Here is a 26,606-nt window from a genome sequence, read left to right on the forward strand (position 1 = left end):
AAGGTCCCTGGAGAAGAGAACCTGGTGCCCAAAGAACCTGGGGCTTAGTCACCCCACCCCCAGGCACATGTCCTGAGTCTGAGGGTCCCAGCCCAGAGGCCTCCCAAGCCCCCCGATAAAGGGTCTTGTTTGTATTCTTGCAGACCTTCATCTCGCTAACACAGTGAATGGAGCTTGCCTTCCAGGCACTCCTCCGTGGAAAGGAAGAACCCTCTTTGTTAATATATTTCTGCCAGTGCTTCAGCATCGCTTCCTTCTGCTCGCACCCGTGTTCTGTGGGGCTGTCTGAATGCACAGGGCAGGTTGATGTTGCCTCTGGGTTACTGGCTTATCACAGGACATCTCACCGATAAGCAAAACTGTGGGCAGACTGGGGGCTCCTGTTTTCCTACATTTTGCCAGAGAACATGTTGTACACTTGGAGCCCATCATTTTAAAATCCCTTCTGAAAGAGTCTTCAGAACGTCTCCACGGCACCAAGGCCTCTTGCCTGCAGCTGCCTTTCTTTCCTTCCTCCCCCGGAACGCCCTTCCTCCCCCTCCTCTCCCTCCCTTGCCTGTCTCCCTGCCCCTGCGTCCCTCCCTTCGCCTCCACAGTCAGCACTTTGGCTTCCCGGCCGCCAGCAAAGAGGATTAACACGTGTGTAGCCTTCTGCCCCTCTCTCTGCAGCACAGAATCAGATTTGCAGCCAGACCTGGAGACGACAGGAAGCCCTGCGGTTTCCTCGGTTTCCAGGCACTTAGCAATCGAGATTTGCTCTGCTCTAAGACTCTCCCCAGCATCAAAGTGGGGAAGAGAGCAGTGTCACACCACCTTCAGTGGGCTCCAGATGGGAGGGGCGTCAGAATCTGCTTCCCGTTTCTTAGCAAAGGAACTGTGTTGGCAGGATGCATAAAGAACCCTAAGGCTCTTTAGGGTTCGGATGCTCAGCCTCGATGGACCCTGCTGAGCCCTGTGCTCCAATGAGGAGGTGTCCTTCAATGCATGCCCCACAGAGACCTTGGCTTGGAGCACTCAGTGGCCCTTGTTAACCTACTGGCCACCTCACAGGCCCAGATCATTGTAAATGTGCAAGAGGGAGCCAAGGGCGGTGGTTGGCCTGCCTTTCAGCTTCACTACCCAGAGTGCAGGCCCCAGACCTGCAGCTCGGAAGTACTCGGGCGCTTGCTGGGAACACAGAATCCCAGGCCCCACTCTAGGCCCAGTGACTCGGATCTATATATACATTTTAAACCCCAGCAGAACTTGTATGCAAATTAAAATCTGAGAAGCGCTCACTTTATAGCACAAACTTGGCAAATTCATTTTCTCACTTAATGAGGGAATATTATCATAATGATCCCCATTTTGCATGAAGCACTCTCTTCCTTCCTTTCTCTTTGCTGTCACATATCCATCCATAAAGACAGCATTACAGATAGTGAAAATAAATTCCCTATAAGTCCCCCACAAAGGGCCCAGGAATGGCCCCACCCTCACAAATGGGGAGAATCACCCAGGGTTCTAGCACACCGGCCTGTCTCTCCTTTGAACTGAGCCCTTCGTTCTGGGCAACCATCATCCCTACATTGACTCGTAATCGTTGACCTGCTTCATCAGGGCCTTTAAGGCATCTGCCGGGTCTACACCAGCAGCATGAGTGGTCGATCCCATTATCTCCAAGGAGAGAGGTCAGGGGCCCTGCCTGAGGCTCCTGCCCGGACCACTGCACATTGCTCATTTGTTTGGATTAATGTGTGAGGTTTAGTTACCTGTGGTGAATCCACTGTAGTACATTTTGAAAGTAGAGGAGAGCCTTCAGAGTAGGAAGCCGAGTTTGGATCCTGCCGTGTTTATTCGTTGCAGAAACCTACAGTGCCATGAGTCTGGAAAGCCTTTTGGGCGTGTTTGATTTCATTGCTGTTTAACACTCATTAATACTTAGACCAGGAACCCAGCATTATTTCGAAAGTGAGGCAACACTCATCTTTATTGGACTCCCTGAAATAAGTGACCTTAGAATCTTAGAATTAAATCTGACATTCTGTTTAGCCTAAGAAAAATAAGGACAGGAGGATGAGCTGTATCTATTGCTCTAATGAACATTGAGGAATGAAAATGGAACTAACCCGGATGATTGCATGTCTGATGGGGTAGAGACCTGTGACCAGCTCCATCACTTGGAGATCCCAGCAGACAGGGCCCTGCCCCAAGTCCCAGGAGGCGCCGTTCTCTGGAGTGTCCTCCTTGAAATCTCCTAAGTTCCCCTCTGCTGCCTGAGAGCAGCCTAGGCCAGTACTACCATTGAGGAGAGACACTCACATTTGAGACTGGGAGTGTGGACCTGCCCCAGACCCCATTCCTCCCCTTCAGGGCACATTTCCATCCCCTCTCTCCACCACTCCTCACATGAATTCAACCAGATTTCCCGGGATCACAAAACTCACACCTATGGGCTTGTCTCAAGGTCCTTTCAAGAGGTCCAAGTTCCAAGAGGGGGGCCAGGCAAAGGAAAACTTCTGCTGGTTAATGCAAGACTTCTTTAATGGGATTGCATGAGATTGGGTTACCAGATGGTACTAATTTTAGGTGAGTCAAATGTTTACACTGAGAGGTCCCTTGAAAAATATATGACTGGGGCACCACACCATCTACAGATGACCTTGGTAACCAGCATCCAGACACTGATGGCAGAGCCTGGGTGGGCATGATGTGGGGTGGGGAGGGAAGCAGGGAAGCCAGCAAGAGCTGAAAAACAAGCCTAGGGAAATGGCTAGAGTGGGTGGAAACTCCCCAAGGCTTATACTTGAAGCAAAGTCAAGATCCCAAAGCACCCCTTCCCTACCCCCACCATTAGCCCACACCCTAGACACCATGCCCTCCTGTTCCACACCCATGAATCAGAATACGCTTCTACAGGGATGCGAGGAAAGTTATAATGAATTTGTATAGACCTGAAAAGTAATTTTTTCTAACTCCTGGGGCACAGAAAGGAATCAAGCAGCAGGCCTATAAGAAATTCAAATGGCCATACTTTTCCCTGGCCTTTGTGTGAGCTGGGTTTTCACCGGAGCCTGGTTTGTTGACAGAACTTAAAACATTTGTATTTCAAGACAGAGGATCTGTTCTCTTTGCACTAAACCACAGGCCATGGGACAAGGAATGAGGCAGAGGGGCCAGGAGCATGCAATGGAGACTGCCAGCAATGTAAAGTTTGCAGTCCCAGAACATTTTGGATCATGAATTGCAAGCTTCACAAATGCTTAAGAGTAAATCTTCCAGAATGCTCTACAAAGTCCATGAGGCTGTTCTACTGATGGTGGATCCATCATTTGGGACTATCATATTTATGTTGGCAAAAGTTTGCTGAGCACCTACTGCAGAGCAGTCATAAAGTCCTTTCTTATCCATTCATTCTTCACTTCATCTTCTCCTGCACAGTCTGAAACCAAACCAACTGTTTGGGCATTTATTTGTATTAGAGTGTTAAGTGGTCACTTATTCGTTCTACATGCAGCAGTAGTTTGTATTCTATATTCAAAGGCATTTCTACACAGTGACAAATGAAAGTGGCCATGCTAACATACTCCAAAGTTATTTCCACAGTTTTTATTATGTTATTGATCATTACAATTCTCTTTTTGTAAAATATATTTTATTGATTTCAGAAAGAGGAAGGGAGAGGGAGAGAGAGAGATAGAAACATCAATGATGAGAGAGTCATCATTGATCGGCTGCCTCTTGCACACCCCCTGTTGGGGATTGAGCCCAAAACCCAGGCATGTGCCCTGACCAGGAATCTAACAGTAATCTGCTGGATCATAAGTTGAGGCTCAACTGCTGAGCCACACCAGCAGGACATGACAATTCTCTTTAAAATATCAAAGTTTAGCCAGTCCAGTCATAGCTCAGTAGTTGAGCGTCGACCTAGGATCCAGGAGATTATTGTTTGATTCCCAGTCAGGGCACATACCTGGGTTGCGGACTCGATCCCCAGTCCAGGGGCATGCAGGAGGCAGCCGATCAATGACAACTCTCTCATCATTGATGTTTCTATCTCTCTCTCTTCCTCTTCCTTCCTCTCTCTGACATCAGTATATATATTTTTAAAATCAAAGTTTAGTGCTGTGCTATTTTACATGTACTGTTTTAGTTTATCCTCACAATAACCATAAAAGAAAAATATCTTCTTATCAAATACTCTAAAAAGTTAAAGTGAGTTGGACAAAAACATATTGATCCAAGACTCAGCAGAAAATTTCTTTCTTCAAATGCCATCTTTTTGAGCCAACATGGTGTTTTATAATCTTGATGTTTAAATCCCATTTCTACAGCTTTTCAAATCCCTTCTCCTACCAGTTCTATATGTGAATATGCTCTGTCCTGGTTTCCCAGTTTCATGATTGTTTTTTGTCTGTTTCCTTCCTCCCAGAAGGACAGGGCTTTGTAAGTGAGGATGAATACCTGGAAATCTCTGACATCAAGCGTGACCAGTCTGGGGAGTACGAATGCAGCGCCTTGAATGATGTTGCTGCTCCTGATGTGCGGAAAGTCAAAATCACTGTAAATTGTGAGTGGACCATTGGCAGGGAGTTCCAGGGGGAAGGCGGAGTAGAGACTAAGGGAACACACTGCTAATGGCAATGCCGTTTTCTGACAGACCGAGTTGTCTCCAACAGGGAAACACTTGATCAGATGGTTGTGCCCTGGAGTCTTCCTGTGACTGTCACAGCTTTTAGCCAGTGGGGAGAATTGTTAGCTTTGAATTGGCTTGATATTCTAAAGAAGATGCTGGGGTAAATGCAATATCTTCAAGCAAGAAGTTTTTTCCCCTTCTTAAATGGGGAGAATTGCTAGCTTTGAATTGGCTTGATGTCCTAAAGAAGTTGCTGGGGTAAATGCAATATCTTCAAGCAAGAAGTTTTTTCCCCTCCTTAAATAGACAGTTATTTAACTGGGAAGGTTGGGTGTCATAAGAAATCCATTAGCAGAGCAGGTGACTGAATGCACCTTCTTCCCTCACAGACCCTCCCTATATCTCAAAAGCCAAGAACACCGGTGTCTCCGTGGGTCAGAAGGGCATCCTGAGCTGTGAAGCCTCTGCCGTGCCTACAGCGGAATTCCAGTGGTTCAAGGAAGACACCAGGTACCTTGGAGATGGAAACAGGGTGTGTCTGAGCAGGGCTGACAGGGTGTTTCCCACGTGGAATGAGATGGACAAATAAAAGGGGAAACCAAAATGCACTGCAGCCTTCTTTAAAAGGAGCTACCTCTAGAACCAGAAACAGCAGCAACAGCAACACATGGAGGAATCAGGGAAATGGGCAAAATGAGTTGAGAGTGTTTCCGAATCTGAGAGTAGCTGTACGCAGTCTCCGATGACTAGGAGGCAGTAAGCTTAGTCTTTGGAGCATGAGCGTCTTTCCCTTTTCCTCCTAATGGGAGCTGTGGTGCTTGTGGTTTGAGTTACAAGAGCTGGGTTAGTCAGAGGGAAGGGTGTTTGTGAGCAGGAAGACCTCCTTGTAGGGTTAACCAGTGGGATCTTAGTTCTTCCAGCGCCTTCTGTCTGCTATTTCACTCTGTTCCTAGAACCAGACCAGCAGTGCCTTCTCTATTACAGGCTAGCAACCGGCCTGGACGGCATGAGGATTGAGAGTAAAGGGCGCATATCCACTCTGACTTTCTTCAATGTTTCAGAGAAGGATTATGGGAATTATACTTGTGTGGCCACAAACAAGCTTGGGAACACCAATGCCAGCATCGCACTGTATGGTGAGTGCAGGAAGCCTGGGTGCAGTGGGCTCGGCCAAGTGAGGGGCTCGGGGGACTCAAGAGGGAGGAAGGCATGTTCTGCTTGGCCTATGTCCATCCATACTGCTCACCCCACCACCCTTAGGTACAAAATGCTTCTTCCTGTCATTCTCCTGGCATGTGATACAGTGATGCTTACAAGGTAATTGATATCTCCTGGTCTACTGAAAGGCAAGGTTTGCACCTTACAAAAGGGGTAAACCAAATTCTGACCCAAGTTGAATGGTGGTTGCCATAAAGAAAACAGAACCAGGGAACAGTTCACTTGTAGTGCTATACAAATGTCTGGTAGGTAAATTAGATGTAATTTTCAGATAACTTTTATAAGTAAGAGTGTATGATTTTGTGGGGTTATATTTATAGTTTTAAGCCAAGTCGACTGCTGCCATCATGATTCTCGTGCTGATTGCCATGTCATGTCCTCATTCATTGGATGAACAGAGCAGTCTTCTGAGCTCTTGTCAAGAGGACTGTTCTGTCCTCAGCTGGAGCATCAGGCCCTTCTCTGGAGGCCTTTCTCTCCCATGGGGATGGAGAGCTCTCCAGTGCCATGACGGCCTCACTTGGAAGCCCTCTCCTTCTCTCACCAAATCTTCCCACACTGCTGTGTCCATCTCCTTGTGCCATGTTTTACACCTAGGACCAGGGCCAGCTTGTTGTGAGATTTCTTGTGTGTATGTATTTGCTTATTTGCTGAGATTTGGTTAGAGGGAAGGATCTGGTGAGTAGAATGGAAAGGTATGCATTTTCCCATGTGCACATCAGACACCAAACAAGCTTTTGGCATTGACATTGACTAAACTATGTCCACCAACCATCTGAAATGTGTGATCTATGTCTTCTGTTTTCTCTCTGCATGGTGTGTGCATTGTGCTGTGTGTGTCTTAGAAATAAGCCCCTCATCAGCAGTGGCAGGTGGGTACAGCATGTTCCTTCCTTCCTCTGCCTGCCTGAATGCCTATGCGTTTGAATGTGAGTCTACTTCAAAGATAGGCTTGCCTGCTCCACCTCCCTGGTTGATTTCTCCCTAGTAGATAGAGTTCATGGACCTGGTTTGTACAGTTTAAGTAGCAAGCATGTAGACTATGATGGTTTTTACATGCACACATATGAATACCATTATATATTTCAGGGAAAGGATTCCCTCTCCCCCTGCCCCCCCAAAATAAACTTCTCCTTGGTGACCTTTAAAAAGGATGCACATTCTGCTATTTCCGCACAGAGCAGCGCCAAGAGAAACCCCACCCTGAGACCAAATGGATTATCAGATTATTATCTTCGTGGGGAAGTCACTTTAGTATGAATGTTTTATACTTTCAGCCCAAGGCAAAAAGGGCTAAAGATACAATTCTAAAATCTTCATTTTAAAGTAGAAGTACTTGGAGTCATTAATACTAATAATAAAATCTAATGATTTCTAGACATCATGTTAGTATATGCAAGACAGGTTATTTACCCCATTTTAAAGATGAGTAGAAAGGAAGAATAAATAAAGAGGTTAAGCAACATTGAAGTACACATAGCTCGTGAATAGATATTGGGGCCCTCATTAGATGCTGGGTTTTACCCAGAAGACAAGTAGAGTGAGACATAAGCATATGCTCATCTGTTCAGATGAAGCAGCAGGTGGTGCTCAGCTCTGCTTCCAAAGGCAGAAACCCCACAGCCCTACTGTTCTATGATCACTCTCAGTCACATAGAAAGTGCTGACATTTGAATTTCCCACACCTGGAAGCAGCTTTGCAACTGTCACTCTTCACAGCTCTAGACAATCACAGGCCACTCACTCTGCCCACACTTTGAGGTCTACGACTGTTTATCCTTGGTATTGATAAAACCAAAAGGAAAGGGTGGGATTAGAGTGCTCAGCCACTGGCCCTGCTACCACCCCCTTAGATAGTGAGGTTGTCAGTGGCAGGAAATACGGTCAACAGAAGAATCCTAGGACTGACCACTAGATGATCCAGGCTTTTGTCCCTCTTTATCATTAACTAAGGATATAGGTGTGACATTGTCATTCAAATATATAATAACAACAGCAGATATATCTGGAGGTCTGAAGTCCAAGGGGAAGTCAGGAAGATCTATCACCTGTTTTTCACGAGGGCTCTGTTTCTGGCTTGTAAATGGCTACTTTACCCTCATGTGGCTTTCCTCTGAGCATCTGTGGAGAGAGAGAGATAGAAAGATTGGAGATGGAGATGGAGGTGGAGATGGAGATGGAGATGGAGATGGAGATGGAGATGGAGATGGAGATGGAGATGGAGATGGAGATGGAGATGGGGATGGGGATGGGGATGGGGATGGAGATGGAGATGATGGAGATGGAGATGGAGATGATGGAGATGGAGATGGAGATAGGGATGGAGATGGGGATGGAGAGAGGGAGAGAGATGATTGCTCTTTGGTGTATCTTCTTATTAGGACACTAATCCTATTGAATCAGGTCCCTATCCTTATAAGCTCATTGAATCTTAATTGTTTTTTTATAGTCTCCATTTCCAAATACACACAAGGGAGTTAAGGCTTCAACGTATAAACTGGGGGAAGGGGGGCACAATTCAGTCCACAGAAAGGACATAGCTTTATATCCCAACTTGGCCAACCACATTCTAGCTAGTTCACCTTGCTGAGCCCTACTTTCCCCATATATGCTATTGGGATATTAATACCTGCCTTAAAAGGCTAGTGAAATCCTAAATAAAGTCATATATGTGAAGAGAGTCCCACAGATGCCATGTTTAGATGTGTGACTTTGACAACATGCAAAGACTACAGGCCTCAGTTTACTCAGCTAAAGTTGGGGTGCTCTTTCCTGGCCCACTGATTGTCATTATACATTTTCAATAATATGATGTTCATCACAGAGATGTGGCAGACTGAAGACTGTTGTATAAATATAAGGTACTATAGTTAATGATGGTATTTGCCAGTGCTTCCCACGATGTAGCCCATCTTATCACTGCTTCTCTTGATAAGGCTTCCAGAATTATTGCTCAGGTGGACTTGTGCTTCCCTTTCCTCCAGAGTCTCTTGTCCACTTTTATTAATGCACCATCAGTCCCCATAACTCACCATATCTTGCTTCATTCTGTTAGTGTCTCCTCCCCTTTCAGCATCCCTTCCTGAAGGAAGCTTTCTCTGACCTCTAAGTGCAGATCAGTTCCCCATTACCCACCCTCTCACATCACACTTCCGAATGCTGCATTCAACATAGTGGTTCGCCAGCCTTCATTCAACAAATGTTCATCAAGACCAGCGATGAGCCAGGCTGCTCTAAGTGATGAGATACAGTGGTGACACACAGATTGATGCCTATCTCTATAGACTTCACCTTCTAGTTGCAGTGTAATTTTTAATTCATTTATTTAGTTTGTTTTATCACAGATTTTTTTCCCACTTCAGCCTATGTGCTCCATGAACATAGAGACCATGTCTGGCTTGATGCTGAAAACTTAACACAGTAGCTGGTTGGGAAATTTTTGTTGAATGAATGAGTGAGTGAGTGAGCATATGCAGAGACTGGAGGGATGTGTTGGTGATTCCAGGGACTGGAGTTCAGCTCAGGAATTAAATGTGACAGGACAGATAGGACCCACAAATCTTGAAGCATCTTTGAAGCCAGGTTCTGCTGCTTGCTCTGAATGGCTATGGGAAAGTCAATCTCGGTGAGCTCTGGGGTTTTTATCAGTGCAAGCATTTTTAATAAGATGTTCTCCATGGTCCCCACAAAGACTAATTCTCTGATACTGTGCCTGAGTGGCAATCACTTCAACACCATGTTAAAGTGATGTTGTCTAGTTGACAAACCTTTCCTGATGTCTAGGAATGCTCTTTCTAGTCCTCAATGCCCCATAATCATGACTAAGTATCACTAGCCACTTACTGCCTACAGGGCCACTAGACTGAGTGTTCTACATGTTTTACTTCATTCAGCGACTCTAGGACATAAATGCTATATTTATCCCAATTTTACAGAGGAGGAATGTGAGAGGTTAGGCAGATTATTTAACTCGCACTGGCTTATAAATGCCTGAGTTGGAATTAACTCTATGTGTCCTGGTTCCACTGTCTCAGCTCTTTCTATTTCATTACAACACACAATACTTGGCAATCCATCACAGATTCTGGCAGATCACCTTCTAGATGGAACCCCATGTTAATAATCAGCCTGCTTAGACCTATTTTTCACACCAACATCTCCCCTCTTCTATCTAAATCTAAACCCATTATTTTAAAGGATAATTTTTACATTTATAATCCATGTATGCATACTTCCAACACACACACACATACACACACACACACCACATTCCCAGGCATGCATTGGTGTTTGTCCTTGAGGACTGTAAGTTTCTTTTTTGGAGACCTTTGACTCTGCACTGAGAATCCACATCAACACACTCTCATAATAGACCTCTTACCCAAACACATCCCGCATATACTTCCTACCTACATGCGGAGAACAAAGAAAAATGAGATCAAAGCAATTTCAGAGAACAGAGAAGACACAGACAGTGGGGACCATGGGTGGGGAGAGGGTTGAAACAGGAGGTGATCAGGTCAACTGTGAGAGGCGGCGTAGGTAGGTGGTAGATGCCCATAGGTGAATCAGCGTTTGCTTCTTGAACACCAGTTACTGTCCCTTCAAAAGCCACACACAGGATAGGTGATATGGGCAGTGTGCCAACTCAAAGTGGCATTTCAGCCTGTGTACTTTCTTTATCCCCAGCAACTGCAGGTAGTGGAAAAGCAGCAGAATGGAAGGAACAGACCAGTACTAGGAGCAAGGAAAACTGGGTTCCGGTCCCCACCCTGCTAGAGACAAACTATGACTCCCTCTGCTCCATGGTTGTCTAGAAAAGATAAGAACAGGGCATAGAGACTCCAGCTTACTTTTAGCTTTCTATGTCTCTCTTCTGAATTGAAAAAAAGAAAGAAAATATAGGGTGAGCAATAGATCTCCAAAACTACCATCCCTAACCTTGGAAGTGGTGGCAAGCACCTGTGTTACTGAAAAGAGGCTTGATCTGAGTATACGTCAGCTGTACTGAGCTGGGACAGCTCACCTGGAGCCTGGAGCCTGACACCCGGACCACCTGCCAGCCTGTAGGCAGCAGGGGGATGACCAGGCTCAGCTTGATGCCCATGGCTCTGCCCCCTCAGAAGCCGGTCACTTTCCCTCCACTTGCCAACTCTTGTTGCCTCCACTGGGTCTTGAGCAAGAGGCCCCACCTCCTGTCCTTAGAGTGCAGAAAGGGAAGATTCTAGCCTGATCACATCCTTCCATCCACCCTGCGGAGGGGATGCGCTTAATGAGCCATATAAATGCTTGGATTACTGGAACGGCAGGAGAGGGGCCAGGAATGCAAACAAAGCCAGAAAGGAGGGGGAGCTGCAGAGAGAAAAACAGATTTCTCACACTTTATCTGTGAAATCGTAGCCATACAATTTAGTTACATTAAGAGTTAAGTATCAGGAATAGGGACAATTCATAGCAATCTTGTCATTGCAAATGAAAATGGCAAAAGACTCCGGTTAATATAACATCTGGGCTCTGAGTTCTTTCCTCAGGCAGAGCCTCAGCCCCTCGGAGCAGCTAGACTGCAGCCTGCCTCAGCAGCCCCTGGAAACCATGAGGACAGAATCTACATTTTCTTTTGCTAATGGCCATTCCTCCAGAATAAATATACACACCAGGCTGGCCCTGCAAACCCAATTTTCTTCAACTCAAGCAGCACTGACTTACTCCTCTCATCTCCCACCCTCTGCTGACCTCCCCGTGCACCCCACTGGTCCTGTAGGCAGAGCTCAGAGCCCCTGCTTTACACCCCCCACCTCCACCAGACACACTTCTGCTTCCCTCTGTCATAAAGCTGTCCAAACCACCGCACCTTTCCCCTAAGTGCTTCAGGTGATACCTGAGGACTGGCCCAGGAAGTGTGGGGATTCTCTCGAGCTTGTGCCCAGGAACCACCCTGCATTGCCTTTTCCCTTTACCTCCACCTCTGAAGGGGGGGCTCAGTGCTGGGGGCCTCCACTTCCTCCCAGTGCCTTGCACACCTCAGCCTGCCAGCTCTGCTCCCTCCTGACACCCAGCCTCATCTCAGCTCCAGACCTCCCTTTTGCCCCTAACACCCTTCTTTGGCTTCTGTGATATGACCAGATGGTGACTTGCTTCTTACTGTTCTGTCTTAGTCTGATTCGAGCTCCTTCACCACCTGCCCCATAAGTCGGCCCAGGCACAGTGCCATGTGTCCAGCATCTTACAGAGCAGCCTCTAAGCCTGTATTACACGCACTTCAGGTGCTTAAAATGCAGAGTCATGGACACTGCCCCAGGCCTGTTTAATCAAAATCTCCAGAGAAGGTCGTGGGAATGTGTTTTTCAGTCAAGTTCTCCCAGAGGATCTTATGCACCTTGAAGATCGATGGCCTCTGAGCAGTAGTCTGCTCACTCCCACATCTGTATCTCCAGTGCTCTCCTTAATTCTGAGTTTCACGCCACTCTCCCCACCTCAGCAAACATCCCGTAGGGGTCTCAACCTCCATCTCCCTCTCCCAGGCACCACTCTCCCTCAAATGTACGCCTTCTCTTTTCACCTGCACCCTCTTAGGAGAATCTCAACAGACATTTGATTTCCTCTTGGTCGTCTCTTACACCTCTTAGCCAGGGAGTCCTCGCCAGCTGGCCACAGGTCTCCCCTGAACAGCCGGTCCTCCCCCCATCCTCACTTGCACAGTGGCATGTGCCTGCCCTGAACAATTGTAATTTCTCTTACCAGTGCCCTCGTCTTGGGAGATCCCTCTCTGATCCGTCACTGCAGGGGCAAGTGAACTTTCCAAATCTCAGGATAAACCTGCCCACACCATGCTGAAACCCACCTACCAGGAGCCTGGCCTGGAGGGCTGTTCTGGCTCTGAGCCCCCCTACCCTCGTAGCTCCCAGCCCCCCTGCTGCTTCTGTGCACCCATCAGGCCAGACCACGCTGTGCCCCAGAACACCAGGCCCCATCCCTCATGTCGGCCTCTGCCCACGCTGCTGGGCCTCTTTCCACCCACCTGTCCACTTGCACTGAAGTACAAAGAAGAACCAAGTTCCCAACCTTGACAAACAAGTACACAGACAGTTACAACCGATTAATGGAATATAATAAGTGCTATGGGTGAGGCATGAAGGAACTACTAGCTATTAAGTGTCAGCCAGACATAGCTTTAGACAGCTGAGAACCAGCCCTTAGCGGCAGGCCGTGTTACCATTAGCACTTCACAGAAGAGCCTGGAGCCCACAGAGCCTGATGATAGGCCTGAATTCCCACAGGCAGGAACTCGGCCACAGAAGGAAGGGGCTGTGTCGGGCCAGTCCGGTCTAACCCCGCGATTCTTCCTGTACTGCTTGCAGCGTGTTGTAGGGTCATGGGTGGGAGGCTTTTGCCCTTTTTGCTGCCTGGTGGACGTACACTTACCCTTTACGGTTTTCCTTAGTGCCACCCCGTCCAAAATGTATTCCTGAGCCCACTGAAAAATCACTCACTCACCTCTTGGGCTCCTGGGTGGCTTCCCTTCAGGCTGGTATTTTGTTCCTATTTTGTATGTATTCTGTTTCCACACTTAAAGGACCTTGCACTGTCTCTTGCAGTGGTTATTGCCCAGGAAACTTTTGGGGAATTAATAAATATATCTTCCAGTCAATGGGGCATCTGTCGCAGCCTCTATACAGTGCGACACTCTTCACGAGTCAAAGAAAAGCCCATATTCAAAAGGATTTGTAGTCTCCCCCTGGGGCAGCCAGATCATTATTTCTCTGTCACTTTCCTTTGCACCAGCCTCCCACTTCTAATTTGAAATTTAGGGTGTTTTTTCCCCCCCTGTGGGCCTTTCTTGTGAGCAAGGCCATATCAGAAGTTCCAATTCACTGTTTAGAAAGATGTTCATCAAATGATTTCTTCTTGCAGAGACATCAAAGCTGCACATATTTGTCCAATTCCTGCTGATAACGTATACGATTTTACTTTCCAAATGCACAATTTAAATCCAGGTGGGAGGGGATGAATCAGAGAGAAATACCATTGCTTTTGGCTGATGACAGCAGGGTAATCATTTGTATGTTCCCAAACCTGCAAAATGTCAACATATTAGAAAAAAATATGCAGACATTTCACATTTCATTTCTGATGAGGTTCCTTGTGGTTCTCGGCCCCCCCATCTGAATCCCTGACATCTGGCTATAAGCCTCGGCGTTCAGAATTTAACACTGAGCGCCCAGGCTGTGCTGATGTGAGCACACCCCCCAGAGCTCACGGCTCAGCACAGGCCACAGTCCCCTCTCTGTCAGGTTTGCGATGAGCTGACGGGTCTGAGTTGCCTTCTGATAGTCACCTAAACTTCTGTCTTGGTGGCTAGGACGAGACAGGGCCTGCGAGGGAAAACCAAAGATGGCCATCCTCATGCGCTGCTTTTCTCGCTGGCCTCCTCCGCTCGGCAAGGCCCGGCTCACCTTCCTTGCACAGCCACGCAGTGCCACCCCCTGCACTGTGACTAAAGACAGCGCCAGGGACGCCCCCTCGGAGGGGAGCGATGCGCCCTCGTCTGCCGAGCGGCTGAAAATGGGTTTAGGCTTCATCAACACGTGCAGTGTAGCCACCCTCTAATTAGATTTCCTTGCTCCTGTTTTAATCACCAGGAACATGATAATCTTTTTGGTTTCTCATTAGGAAGGTCATGGAGTTCGTATTCTTCCTTATAAAACCGACCCAAATTTCAGAACAGAACCGGGTCCTCCCGGACTTCAGATGCTTCACCGATCTCACTGGGCTGCCACCAAGTTCAACTTGCCTGTGGGATTTTTTTTTCTTTCTTTTTCCATGCGATCACACTACCACCTGCTATTTTAGCAGAATTACAGCTATGCGGCCTACTGTTGCTAAAGAACCATGCCATGTTTTTATTGCAATCATGGAAGGGAAAACTGGTGACACGTTTCAATACCTACATCGCTTGTAATGTATACCTAATTTTCAAGCTTGAAAACCTCTTATAAGGCAGGATCTCATCAGTAAGCTTCTATAATTTTTTCTGGGAGCTTTGTGCTGAGCTCGGGCACTTTGATTTTCAACACCTGCTCCTCCAGAGGGTGATCAGCCCCCCTGAATGCATCAGCAGACTCAGTCCCAGGATCGCCAGGCCTGCAGGTTAAGTCTATGTTAAGGCCTCAACCAAGTTTGCTTTTTAAAAATCTAATGTTCAGTATGTGTAATTTATGTAATTTAACAGAACAACTAGCCTCTCTCAAGTGGACTTTATTTTATTTACTTGTGGGGTGTTTTTTTTTTTGTCTTTTTCTTAACATATTAACATTTTGTCTTTTTCTTAACATATTTCTCTTACCATATTTCAATTTCCCTTTGGCCATAACATCTTCCCTCCTGCCCAGAGAGCCTCAAAAATTGACCTCTGCCATTGACAGTTTCTGAAATTTATCTCTTGATCATTTCTAAGGCTCTCTATTGCTTCTTTCTGTGTGCTGAAGACTAACTTATTTTTGTCTGCATATCTGTCCCCACGGTATTTTGTCATTGTCATTCACAGTCTGTTTTGTGGCTTTGCAACATCTCTTAAGCTTTTATTTTCAAAGATGCTCAACTTTAGGCATGAAGTAAACAATTCATGTTTAGCACAGAAACGGAGGGACTAGAGTGAGGGGAACAGGCACGATTACATGTTCTTATTTTCAATTTACCCCTGAAAATTATTTAGTTGCACCTGATATTTGTAATAGCCATTCTAGCTAAATTAAATTATTGTTAACCATAAATAAAAATGTCTCCCATGTGGCACCTGCCCAGAGGTGGGCTTCTAAGTACACTGCTCACAGAATTGGCCTCCTCGGGAAGCTTTTATCCATGGTCGGCAGCCACCTCGAGTCTTTTCAGGAAGGGCCAGGGCTCTGGCTTGCTGGCCATGGCCAAGTTCACTTCCAGCTGGTGTTTGATAACTATCTTTGAAAACCTGCATTCAGCAGGGTTCCCACAAAAGATGCTATTCTAGGGATAAGCAATTATTCTTCTTCTGGTTCTAATTCACTTAATATTTATTCATCCTTTATTTTTAGTTAATGATCTTACACAGCATTTGAATTAATCTGCAGAGCAACCCTGCAAGGGTCGAGAAAACTACCCCTTCCCGTTCTATATATTAAAAACGTAATAACTGTTTCAGGGAAAGTGACTTCTTGTCCAAAACCATTCTGGTGAGAGAGTAGCAGGGTTGGAATTCAAATTCATTTCTCTCTAATTCTTAAATTTAATCTTTTTAAGATTATCCAGTAGGAAGGATATTCCTGAGATGAAAGAGATTTTAGATTTTTTGTTCCAAATGTTTTCCTCTCAGAATCTGTGAGGGTTTAAAATATACTTATTTACTGTGTTCATTTGTTTATTGATTTAAACTAGCACAGAACATATTAAAGGGCCTAATGGAGTCCAAGCTTCATGAAGGCAGAAATTGTGTTTACATTTCTCTCTGAAAACAGAGCCTGGCACCTGGCAGGCTCCCAACAAACACCTATGGAGTGAACAGTTGTGCCTTTCCTTGCCCTTGCAGGCTGGCCCTTTGCCCTTGGACCTTGCCACAGACCTTGGCTTTAGACATCTCCCCTTGCCCTACTCAGTGCCCCACACCCTAATGACCTCTCTCAGCACCAATCCTCCATCTCACCTATCTCACCTCTGCACTTTCTCACTTACCAAAACCTCAGTTCAGGTTTAATGTACTTGGCAAATATCGAAGTGGAAGGTAGGCCATGTGGGGCCACCAGAGCAGCAGTGGCCAGAATCACATGATTGCTTTGTACCAAGCACTATTTAGATCACTCAAATCCTTTAATTATCCTGTAAACTTAGTATTTTACCCATTCTCAGTGACAAAACTAAAATATTTTAAGATCACATAGCTCACAAACTGCAGAGTCAGGATTTAAACCAAAGTTGCCAGGATTAGTTGCATTTTTCCCGTGGTCAGTAACTTTACCCCAAAGGATGTTTAGGGCCACAAAGACAAGGCAGCGAGACTGGGTGGAGGGTGCAGATGCTCAGAAAACCTTCTTCCAGGGCCCTAGAAGATGTCTGCTCCACCTCTGAGTCCGTGGACCCTGCTCCTTAGTCTTTATTTCAGCCCCATCTTTTCTTCCTGACCTTTACCCATGTGTACTTCACTGTTAGTTTTCTGTAGAAAAGCACATGATTAAAAATCCGCCTCACATATTCAAACCTTGGATTCTAGGTTTGTTATAAGAGCTATCTTTCTTTACCTTTCTCCCTATTTCCATTTAAAAATGTAAATAAATAATAAGAGTGGAAACACCATTTGAATTTCCTACCCAGTTTATTGGAATTAAAACTAGTATTATCTTGGGTACCAGCTGCCTGGAGAAGTCTGTGCAGCTGGTATCTAAACAAATGACGATAGAGGAAAATAATACTCAACCTGACACCTGAAGGCGTGTGTTCAGTTCAGGCAAAGAGTTCCTCCAGTACCAAGTCCTCCCCTGCAACAGATTCTTTGAGCTAAAGTTTGCAAAGCCCCCTACCAGCCTAAGGAACCAAATGTGAGCCCGCATGGTCATACAACCACATCGAATAGTTAAATCGCAGCAGTCCGTCTATCACTTCTCTGCTAAAGCATCGGAGGCATTTGTCTGACCAGGTGAGTGGCCTGAGCAGACAGAAGCCCTATGGGAGAGACGCAGCCCAGATGCTTTCTTCCACTTGCAGTAGAATCAGGGTTACTGTACAGATGCAATTAAAGAACCAGTTCATTGCTGATGGCTTTTGTCCCAGACGCCTCCAACCTAGAGAGTGTATCAGAGAGTGGGCCACTCCCTTCTTGCTCTGAACAGACGTGAGAGCCCTCCTGTAGGGCCTCCCTCTAAACTGGTATTTGGCCCAGCTGCCAAATCTCCAGTGTGGCCAGGCTCTGAATGAGAAAAGCAATGCTAGCTTTAGTCTCCATCATGCTGGATTAGATTAACTCCTTGGCCAGGATAGCTCAGTCATCTCTCATTGACCGAAGGCACTTTGGCAGTAAATTGCCATGTTATATAATACTATAAATCAGGGCTCATTATGCGTTGAGGCTGCATAGAAAATGAGGTCACCGGGAAGGAAACCTTGGGGTCTAGGAATGTTTGTCTCTTTGTTGCTACGTCAAGAGACTATGATATGTGGAGGTGAAAAAAGTCACAGTGGTGACGGTTTTGTATCAACCGGAAAAGGCCATCTGGCTGCTCACCAGCTGTCCCTTCTAGTACTAGACGCAGGGTTTCCACTTATACAATAGCTCAGAATGCAGGTAGAAGCATCTTAGAGGTTATCAACCCCAACCTCCTTTCATTCTGTAGATGGAAGAACCGAGATCAGGGAAAGGATGTCACTCAGCTAGGGAGCAGCAGAGTCACACAGAGAAATTGGATCTCCCGGTTCCCAGTCCATTGTTCCTCTCACCACATGATGCTGTGGTTCCTGGGAAACATGCATAAGGGATGATTTTCCATAGGGAGGAAGTAGAGTTGGAATTATTAAGGGCACAGACTCCATAGATAGAGTGACTCAATTCTAACCCAACTCTAGGTGTATAAGTTGTATAACCATAGTCAAAGTACTTAACTGCTCTGTTCTTTAGTTTCACCATTAATATAATGGGAATGTCAATGGTACATAGCACAGTGGGCTTTTTAAAGATTAAATGGGCTAATAACTATTTAGTATTTAGAATCATACTTGTCACACGAAGTGCACAATATGAATGTATGTTATTATTATGATCCTAAGCAAACTGAGCACCCTTTAAACCCAGTAAGTCACCTTCCTGGTTCCTACTCTTTGGAACATTCAACTGAAGCTGCCCTGTGGCTCTAACCCCTGCCGATCCGCGCTGAGCATCTATGTCAGCCGCCACGTCCCAGGAGAGACACGCATTGCTCTTTATGAGGCCACCTTGTTTTCTCTCATTCCTCACCCTTTTATGCTTTGCTTTCTTATATACATAACTATTTGTGTCAGCACCATGCGACCTTGTGCTGTAGCGTGACGTCACAGAAATGCTGAAGTCCACCATGGAAGCTGGAATAAAGTTATTCTTACAATAAGATTTCTGTCTCTCTAGAGTAGAGCTTATTAGAGCTTCAACAGTCTCTTAATATCAACACAATGAATTAGATAAAGACACAGGTGTACCGCACAGTGGTTAAACATTTAAAGAGACACTGGTTTTACAAATCTATATTGCTCATTTCTTAATAAACTCACTGGAAAACCTAAATTATTCATTCTTTTTAGAAGACAATATAGAAAATTACCTTGAACTTTAACTTGGATATTTTCCAACTCAGTACATTTGTAGGCCAGCATGGTTCCTTAGGATATAGATCAGGACTGATGGAGGCCCCAGAGTCAGGCTGCTTTCCATAAATATTTATGGAGTCTCCATAGAGATTGTAGCCCTGAGCTAGAGACTTTATCCTGCCCTTGTCTGTGGATACTCTATAAAAAACAAAAACAAAAACAAACAACTGCAGAGAAATATGAGCCAGACTCTCAAGCTATCATGTAAAAATGAATTTTTAGTCAATAAGAGAATTACATACTTTATTTCCTCTTAATTTAGCCAATTAAGAGAGTTATTGTAAATCAGAGGAAGAAAAGTTATCCATGTTGAAATTCCTGATGTTCAAACAGCTGATGCTCAGTGAGACACCTATACTTTCCCAAGCAAAGTTTAGCATCAGTCTCTTCCTAGGCAGACACAGATCCACACGAAGCGGTTGACAAGCTAAATGATTGGGTCCTGTCTGAGAAGACCCTGCACCACCTCTGCTTATTAAAGTAGCCATGCTCATTTCCAATAAGCCAATTTTCTTCTAAAAAGGCAGGGTGGTACTGGCTTGAAAAGGTAGAAGAGGCACTCTCGCCTTATTTGCAACTCCTTCCCTTTGCCACAGGCCTTGTAGGAATGTCTGCTGATGGCTTCTAATCCCTTGGCTTGTACTTGCTTTGCTTTCCCTGGAACACTCCGCTTGCTGGCTACTGGTCTTAATTATGACCTTAAATTCCTACGGCTTGCCAATAGCAGTGAAGGAGGGGCACAGAGGCAGTTAGCCACAGACACATCTGCCCTGGGCCTTTTGAACTGGCTAGAACAATCCCATCCATGTGGTTTGTCTTGTCAAGGACAGCAGATGAAAGGAAAGGGGTAGCACTTGTGATTCTATGGACTTATTCAACGGGGCCTGAATGAGCCACTGGGGCTGCGGAAAGGGCCAGAAGGAGGGAAGAAGAAAGAGCGAGCTACAGGGAGAACTCCTTCAGGCCGAGTCATTAGCTGGCAGTTTGGACTTGAAAGGCTGAGTCTTCTTTGTTCCTTTTGAAGAGGCACCAGTGACTGATAAACCCAGTTATCATCTTTAAAACCTTAGTGTTCTTCCTCAGCTGCTTCAGGAGGGCCCGCCACAATAGCTGAGTCACACAGGACGGGACGTCTGCCATGTCAGCCCCTACACTCCTGCTGCTCACAAGAAGTTTCTATCCCTCCCAATGCCCCTCCCTGTTCTCTCCGCCCTGGACTCTCTCATGCACACCATGGCCATCCTTTCCTCTCATCCTGATCTAACCAGGACGCTCCCTCCAAAGACAGAACACAGTTAGCGTATTGCTTAGGAAACAGCCATCAGGTCCTGCCGTACCATTTAGCCCTGTATACAGCCCTAACTTTCTAGCCCATAAGCCCAACTGACTGTCACCTTCTCCCTCCATCCCCTTTTTTTAAGCCCCATCTTTCAGAGCAGGCTGTAGTGGTCAAGGCATCCCCCTGAGTTGCCCCTTTGAGTTTCTAAATACTCCCCACAGCACTTTCCATTTGTCCAGACTTAGAAGGGTCAGGGGTGGGGGTGAAAGGTGGGGGAATGTTCACAAAGAAGCATGTCTATATATTTACTCATCGATAAGTATCGATAAGTGCCTTTGGGTACATGCTAATGGCTCTGTCTCTCTTTCCCTTACACAGGGCCTGGAGCAGTCATTGATGGTGTAAACTCGGCCTCTAGAGCACTGGCTTGTCTCTGGCTCTCAGGGACCCTCTTTGCCCACTTCTTCATCAAGTTTTGATAAGCAACCATAGGTTCTCTGAGCAACGCCTGCTTCTCCATATCACAGACTTTAATCTACACTGCGGAGGGCAAACCAGTTTGGGCTTCTTTTGTTTCTTTGTTTCTGATATTCTTCTTGATTTTTTTTTTTTATTTTATTTCTGGTTTTTTTTTGTTTACTTGATTTTTATTTTTTTATTTTTACAGTTTAAATGAGTGGGGTTGGGAGAGGGGTGGGCAGGGTTCTACCATGTGTAGGATGATCATTCATTGGTGTGTCCAAAAATGGAATGTGTTCCTGCTACCTTGGCCCTTCCCTTTCCTCTGCTTCCCTCCCCATCATCATCACCACCAACCGCTCCTGTCCCACATACCAAAACATGAGCTCCATTTGGGGGAAAACGTGCCTCATGATAAACACCCTGAAGACACAACTTGACTTTAATGTAGTGCACAGCAAGACTTGTATCCAAGTGTCCTATTATCTGTGTCTTTTAAGCTTTGGACCATTTTCCAGATTACAATGTATATATCCCTCTCTCCATGTTTATTATTACCTAATTACTTTAGGGTTCACATCCTTTCTTTCTGGGAACTTATCTCAGCGTATCCACACCTATATAGAGACGTATATAAATAACCTTGCCATCTCCTCTAGCCACTCTGCTCTATTTGCGTTTCTCACCAGCCACAGGGATTAGAGCCTCGAAGCTATTCACTCAACCCAACACTAAAAATGTAGAAGTCAAATGACCAAAAAGGGGGTAGGTATTTTGAGGATAGTATTTCCCTTTTAAAAATGCTGTCCGACTCATAAAAAATGATGCATAGATGGCTGGTTGTTTAGGTTTTATTAAGCTATCTATCAAAGTAATCATACAGTTATCCATCTACTCAATTGTCTGATTTTCCTCTCCATTCAATTATCTGCCCACCCATCTTCCTCTCTAGCGATCTATTTACTCCACTTATCAATCTATCAATGTAATTTTCTAACACTTCTTTCTATTTCTTCCCTCACTACTCACTATCAATTCATCACCATATTAATGTCTAATCATATTGTGTCTATTCAACTGTATTCATTTCTCCCCCGCCTTCAGCAGACATTGGCATCTTCAGAATTACCTATCAGCTTCTCATGTGAGAGCCAATGCTCTCACAGGCTAACAACATAGAAAAGCAATATGTCATGGACTCTTTGGAATGTGGTAGCCCATCCACCCAAGGTAGATGCTGTTAATGGATGGACCAAAGTCGAATTCTAATGATCGTCACTCATTATTCCCAGAAGAGACTATGTTTCCAAAAACATCTTCTTAGGAAGCAGATTGACCCTGGAGGAGCCTTGATTAGTCCTGTATTTTTCGATTTTCACACTTGAAGGACCAAGGTGCCAACCTTCACGCTTCTCCCTGCCTTTCAAGAAAGCGTATGTCAGGAACCTATGGATTTACCCCATGGCTGGCTTTTCTTAATAGCAAGAACAAAGAAGTGAAAACACATCTGCCTGTGGAATGTGAAGAGATCAGTCCACCTGTCTGAGCTCGATGACTTCGGCTATTGTCTCCTCTCTGCTCCAGTCTTCGTTTAATCTGCCTGAAAAACCATCCAGTAAAAAGCTGATGAAGTCAATTACATGGTGGGTGTGTTGACAACTCTGGCGTTTGTATCAGGAAGCTCTTCTGAGCTGAGGAGGGCACTTGAGCCACTGACTTAATTTCCAAGCACTTGATTAACACAACACTGCAAACAGAGGGGGAAAGTGTGAGCGACTCACAGTTCCCTCTGCCACAGGCTTCCTCTCCACTGGCTGTGGGGAGAACACCCTCAGCTCTCCGTCTTCAACCAGACCCAGCACATAAACAGGAGCTGACCTGACCTTTCTGCATCACCTCCTGGGACAGGAAGGACTCACCAGCAAAGATGCCTGTGACCCAAAGCATGGCGCTGAGAACACAGGAGGCCGTGCTCCATCTCTGCGCTGCAGGGGCGGTCCTACCGGGAGGGAGAGAGAGGAGCGTAAACGATGACTGTCCCCCAGACCTGCCCTGCTCCAGCTGGGAAACTCTTCCAGGAAAATATTACACAATAAACATGTGTGTGGCTATATGCATATATAAAATGCAAACCTAGGCTGCGTTGGCATACAAAAAGCCAGGCACTTTCATAAGAGTTAGAGCTGGTGCAAGTGAAATTAATATTACATTTGCCAGCTGTAAACAGACATCTGCATTTCCTAGTGAGCCACCGGGAGCCAGATTCTGGGAACATAAATGATGTGCCAAAAGCAGTGTATTGATTCCAAGTTCCAGGGACAATGATGAGCTGGCGTAAAGTCATAATTAAAAGTTGGACATCAGCGTTTCGGATCTGTCACCACGTTCAGCACCTGGAGTTGGGCTGGTCTCAGACACTGTATGAGAATTCAATGGGTCATTGGAGAGCTCTACTGATAATAAATTTGATGATACTTGGAGTAAAGTAAGTGTGGAGGCCGTGGAGAGTTGGTGGTTTTGGAGAACAGTGTTCTTAAAATGGACAAGCTGCACTTGCTCTTCAGTCCGAGGCTTGTTCTCGAGGAGGGGTCCATCTTCCTTTGTCCAGGAAGATCCCCAGGACCCGTGGAGCACAGGGAGGCTGGGGCTCAGAGTCACTGAGAAACTCCACACTGCCCACTCCCACTGGATACCATGAAGCACCTCTGCTGGTTGCCTATTCCAGCCTTTCAGAGGAGGAGAAACCTACAGCCTGTCTTCATCTGCCTGGGATAAAGCAAACCAAGTAAATGAGACCCAAGGAAACTGGGCACTGGGAAAGAAAATTGCTCTTGTTTACAACAGACCTCCCCAGCTTCTGCGTTGTTGGCTTACTTTGGAGGGGATGGCTCCATATGATAGTAGCTCCTCCCCAACTTTCTGAAGCTATAAAGCAGTAAATGCTCACTAAAGACAATGTCCACACTTACACATGCTCTTTCAACCCTACACGTGGAGGGTGGATGGATAAGGCCTGCTGGGTACATTTGTTTCAAGGTGTCAATGATGAGGGTGGGGTAGGGGCCAAGGGGGAAAGAACAAACAAGTCTCTGAGCAACCAATAGCTCTTCACGGGTTTTCCGCAGAAAGAAAACCATACAGTGCTTATCAGGAGATTAGGTGAGAGGAATTCCGAAACCCTTCTCCTTCCCCAAGCGAAGTTGATACGGACGTCCACCAAAGTAATGCCGACGAAAGTGCTGGTGTTAAGACTCTGGCCAAGCTCGTTTTTTTTTAGAAGTTTAATGTCAAGTGCCTGATGTAGTCACCTGCGCGTCTAAGCAAGTGCGTTTAGTTGTTCTCATTCCTGTTTTAACTGGAGGAGAGGAGACATACAAGAGGAAGGTGGTGAACACATGCACATATTGTATGCAGAGAGCGCTGTGCACGGTTGTTCTGCTTCCACTGTGCTCAGCTGGACAGAAGGAAAGGTAAGGCTTTGTATCCGCTGAACCGGGGCCTCATACTAGATGATACGCTTCCCAGGTCGGGCCTGGGTGGAAAGTGTGCTCTGGGACTCTAGAAACTCCACAACCAAGGATGAACTTAAGGATCTGTTTCTGCATCAATCCAGTTACCTTGCACTCAGCATGGAAGAGTTAGCAAGTTCTATTTCTGTCAAAAGAACTCTTTCGTGAAAAGTGTAGAGAACCTCAAGGTGGGCAGTGGATCCAAAGAGAGCTTATCACTGTCCCGCATCAGGAGTGGCTGTAAATGGAATAGCCTTGTTTTGGCCGGTGCATCCAGTGCCACTGAGATTGTCTTCTCTGTAGTTGCTGATGGGCCATCAGCCCCATCAGCAGGAGGATGGGAGAAATGGCTCAAGGTGAGGAGAGCTATGGGGTGGGGTCATCTTTCCCAATTTCACTCTGTGTCTTCACCAGAGAAAAAAGTGGCTTTGCAACACCTGGAACCAGCTCCCCATTCTCCCTCTCCACCCCCGCCCCCAAAGAAAACAATACACAATTTTTTAACTTTTTTTAAAGAGCAAAGTTTAATTTATTTTGGAATTAGGGAAAACAGCATAAAATTTTTCTTCTTGGGAAATTTATTTATTTTTAATTTTTTTTTGTCCAACAAGGAGGATCTTTCTTTCATTTTGCACAAGACCTATTCCTAGAAATGCTTACACCCAATCGCCTACCCTCATACTATCCAAAGTGTCCCTGCCTTTTACTTCTGAAGACAAATAAGTTTGCGCAGTTGCAGTAAAACTTCACAGGTGTGTAACTAGGAAGGCATCATTTCAAAAAGACACCATATGATGAGAACTCCTAATGATCACTAAAAGGAAACAAATAAAAATGCCAGTCTCATTTCCCTCATTTCTTATTTAAGAGAAGGGAAGTAAATGAAAGGAAGAAGAGAGAGATTTGCAATTAGAAAATGTGGCTAAAAGAGCTGAACGAGTGCAATTTAGCCTTCAGGTGCAGAACGCTGGGAGTCCAAAGGAGAGCGGGGTGGACTCAATTAGACGTGATTGTCTTCATCCTGAAAGTAGTCGGTTAAACCTGATTTCCAGTATTTTGAAAGATTCCTTTTTGTTTCTTTCAAAGGTGCCCTTTGGTAGGCACGCAGTTGCTCCGGTTGGTCCACACCACTGAGTGCAGAAAGAAAGATTGTGAACCTTCTACTCTTCTTTCTTGGCCACATTCTCTGCTACCGGCAGATTTATAAGGACATCAATAATAGCAATGATAAGTAATAATAGCTGCCCTTGCATTAGTTAGAGGGAGCATTTTTAATCATTCAGAAACTTTTGTGACATGTACAGTGCAGTTGTGAGGAATGTGTGCGTGTACGAAAATGTATCTGTCCAAGTTCAGAGTCCTCTAGATTAAAAAATTATGGCTTATCAATAGTGCCGTCATTGCTGTGTCAGACAATGGGTGTGCCCATCCTCACAATTATCCTTAGAACAAATCTATGTGCAAATGCTTTAAAAATCTATCACATGATACAAGAGTATGGCTTTGTCAGCCTCCTAGAGTTCTTCCTTTCTTTAATTTTCTTCCGTATTTTTTTTTCCTTAAAAATCAATGAAGACTTGATTTCTGTCAATAATTGTATTAAGGGTGAAAGTACTACCTGAATTTTGTGCATGTTACATTGTAGTTGTAACCTTTTCTAATTCAGGATGAACACGAGATGGTTGTGATTGTGCAGTGTATCAATAAAGTTCAAAGAAATTTGTAATTTTGGGGGGGCTTTTTATTAGGATATATCATTGAGCATTCAGGAATGGAGAAAAGGGAAGCAGACTCTGCTACTCTCATATGTGTGGTTTAGGCTTTGGGGAGTAGATGCAATCAGAAATGCATCTACCCTCCTCTCCTCTCCTCTCCTCTCCTCTCCTCTCCTCTCCTCTCCTCTCCTCTCCTCTCCTCTCCTCTCCTCTCCTCTCCTCTCCTCTCCTCTCCTCTCCTCTCCTCTCCTCTCCTCTCCTCTCCTCTCCTCTCCTCTCCTCTCCTCTCCCCTCCCCTCCCCTCCCCTCCCCTCCCCTCCCCTCCCCTCCCCTCCCCTCCCCTCCCCTCCCCTCCTCTCCTCTCCTCTCCCACATACACACACACATAGCATAGAAGGCAGTCTGAGCATTTTCTTTATTACACCTGTATATGAAATATCAATGCCATTTACAAA

General features: G+C 45.6%; 1 protein-coding gene across 2 annotated transcripts in view; it reads left to right on the forward strand.

The window, feature by feature from the left end:
• The window catches only part of OPCML (opioid binding protein/cell adhesion molecule like), a 459,589-nt gene extending 433,427 nt beyond the window's left edge, over positions 1-26,162 (forward strand). Inside the window, exons 4-7 of one of the 2 annotated variants that reach the window (XM_016204487.2) lie at positions 4,415-4,549; positions 5,005-5,125; positions 5,600-5,751; positions 20,847-26,162. In XM_016204487.2, coding sequence (XP_016059973.1) covers positions 4,415-4,549; positions 5,005-5,125; positions 5,600-5,751; positions 20,847-20,947 — 509 coding nt within the window. In that variant the 3' untranslated portion in view covers positions 20,948-26,162. Of the gene's footprint in view, positions 1-4,411; positions 4,550-5,004; positions 5,126-5,599; positions 5,752-20,846 lie in introns of both variants that reach the window. The other variant, XM_016204486.2, reaches the window with a different exon arrangement.
• The last annotated feature ends 444 nt before the right edge of the window (positions 26,163-26,606 follow it).

Source organism: Miniopterus natalensis, chromosome 20, assembly GCF_054644295.1.
Source record: "Miniopterus natalensis isolate mMinNat1 chromosome 20, mMinNat1.hap1, whole genome shotgun sequence".
Lineage (NCBI taxonomy): Eukaryota > Metazoa > Chordata > Mammalia > Chiroptera > Miniopteridae > Miniopterus > Miniopterus natalensis.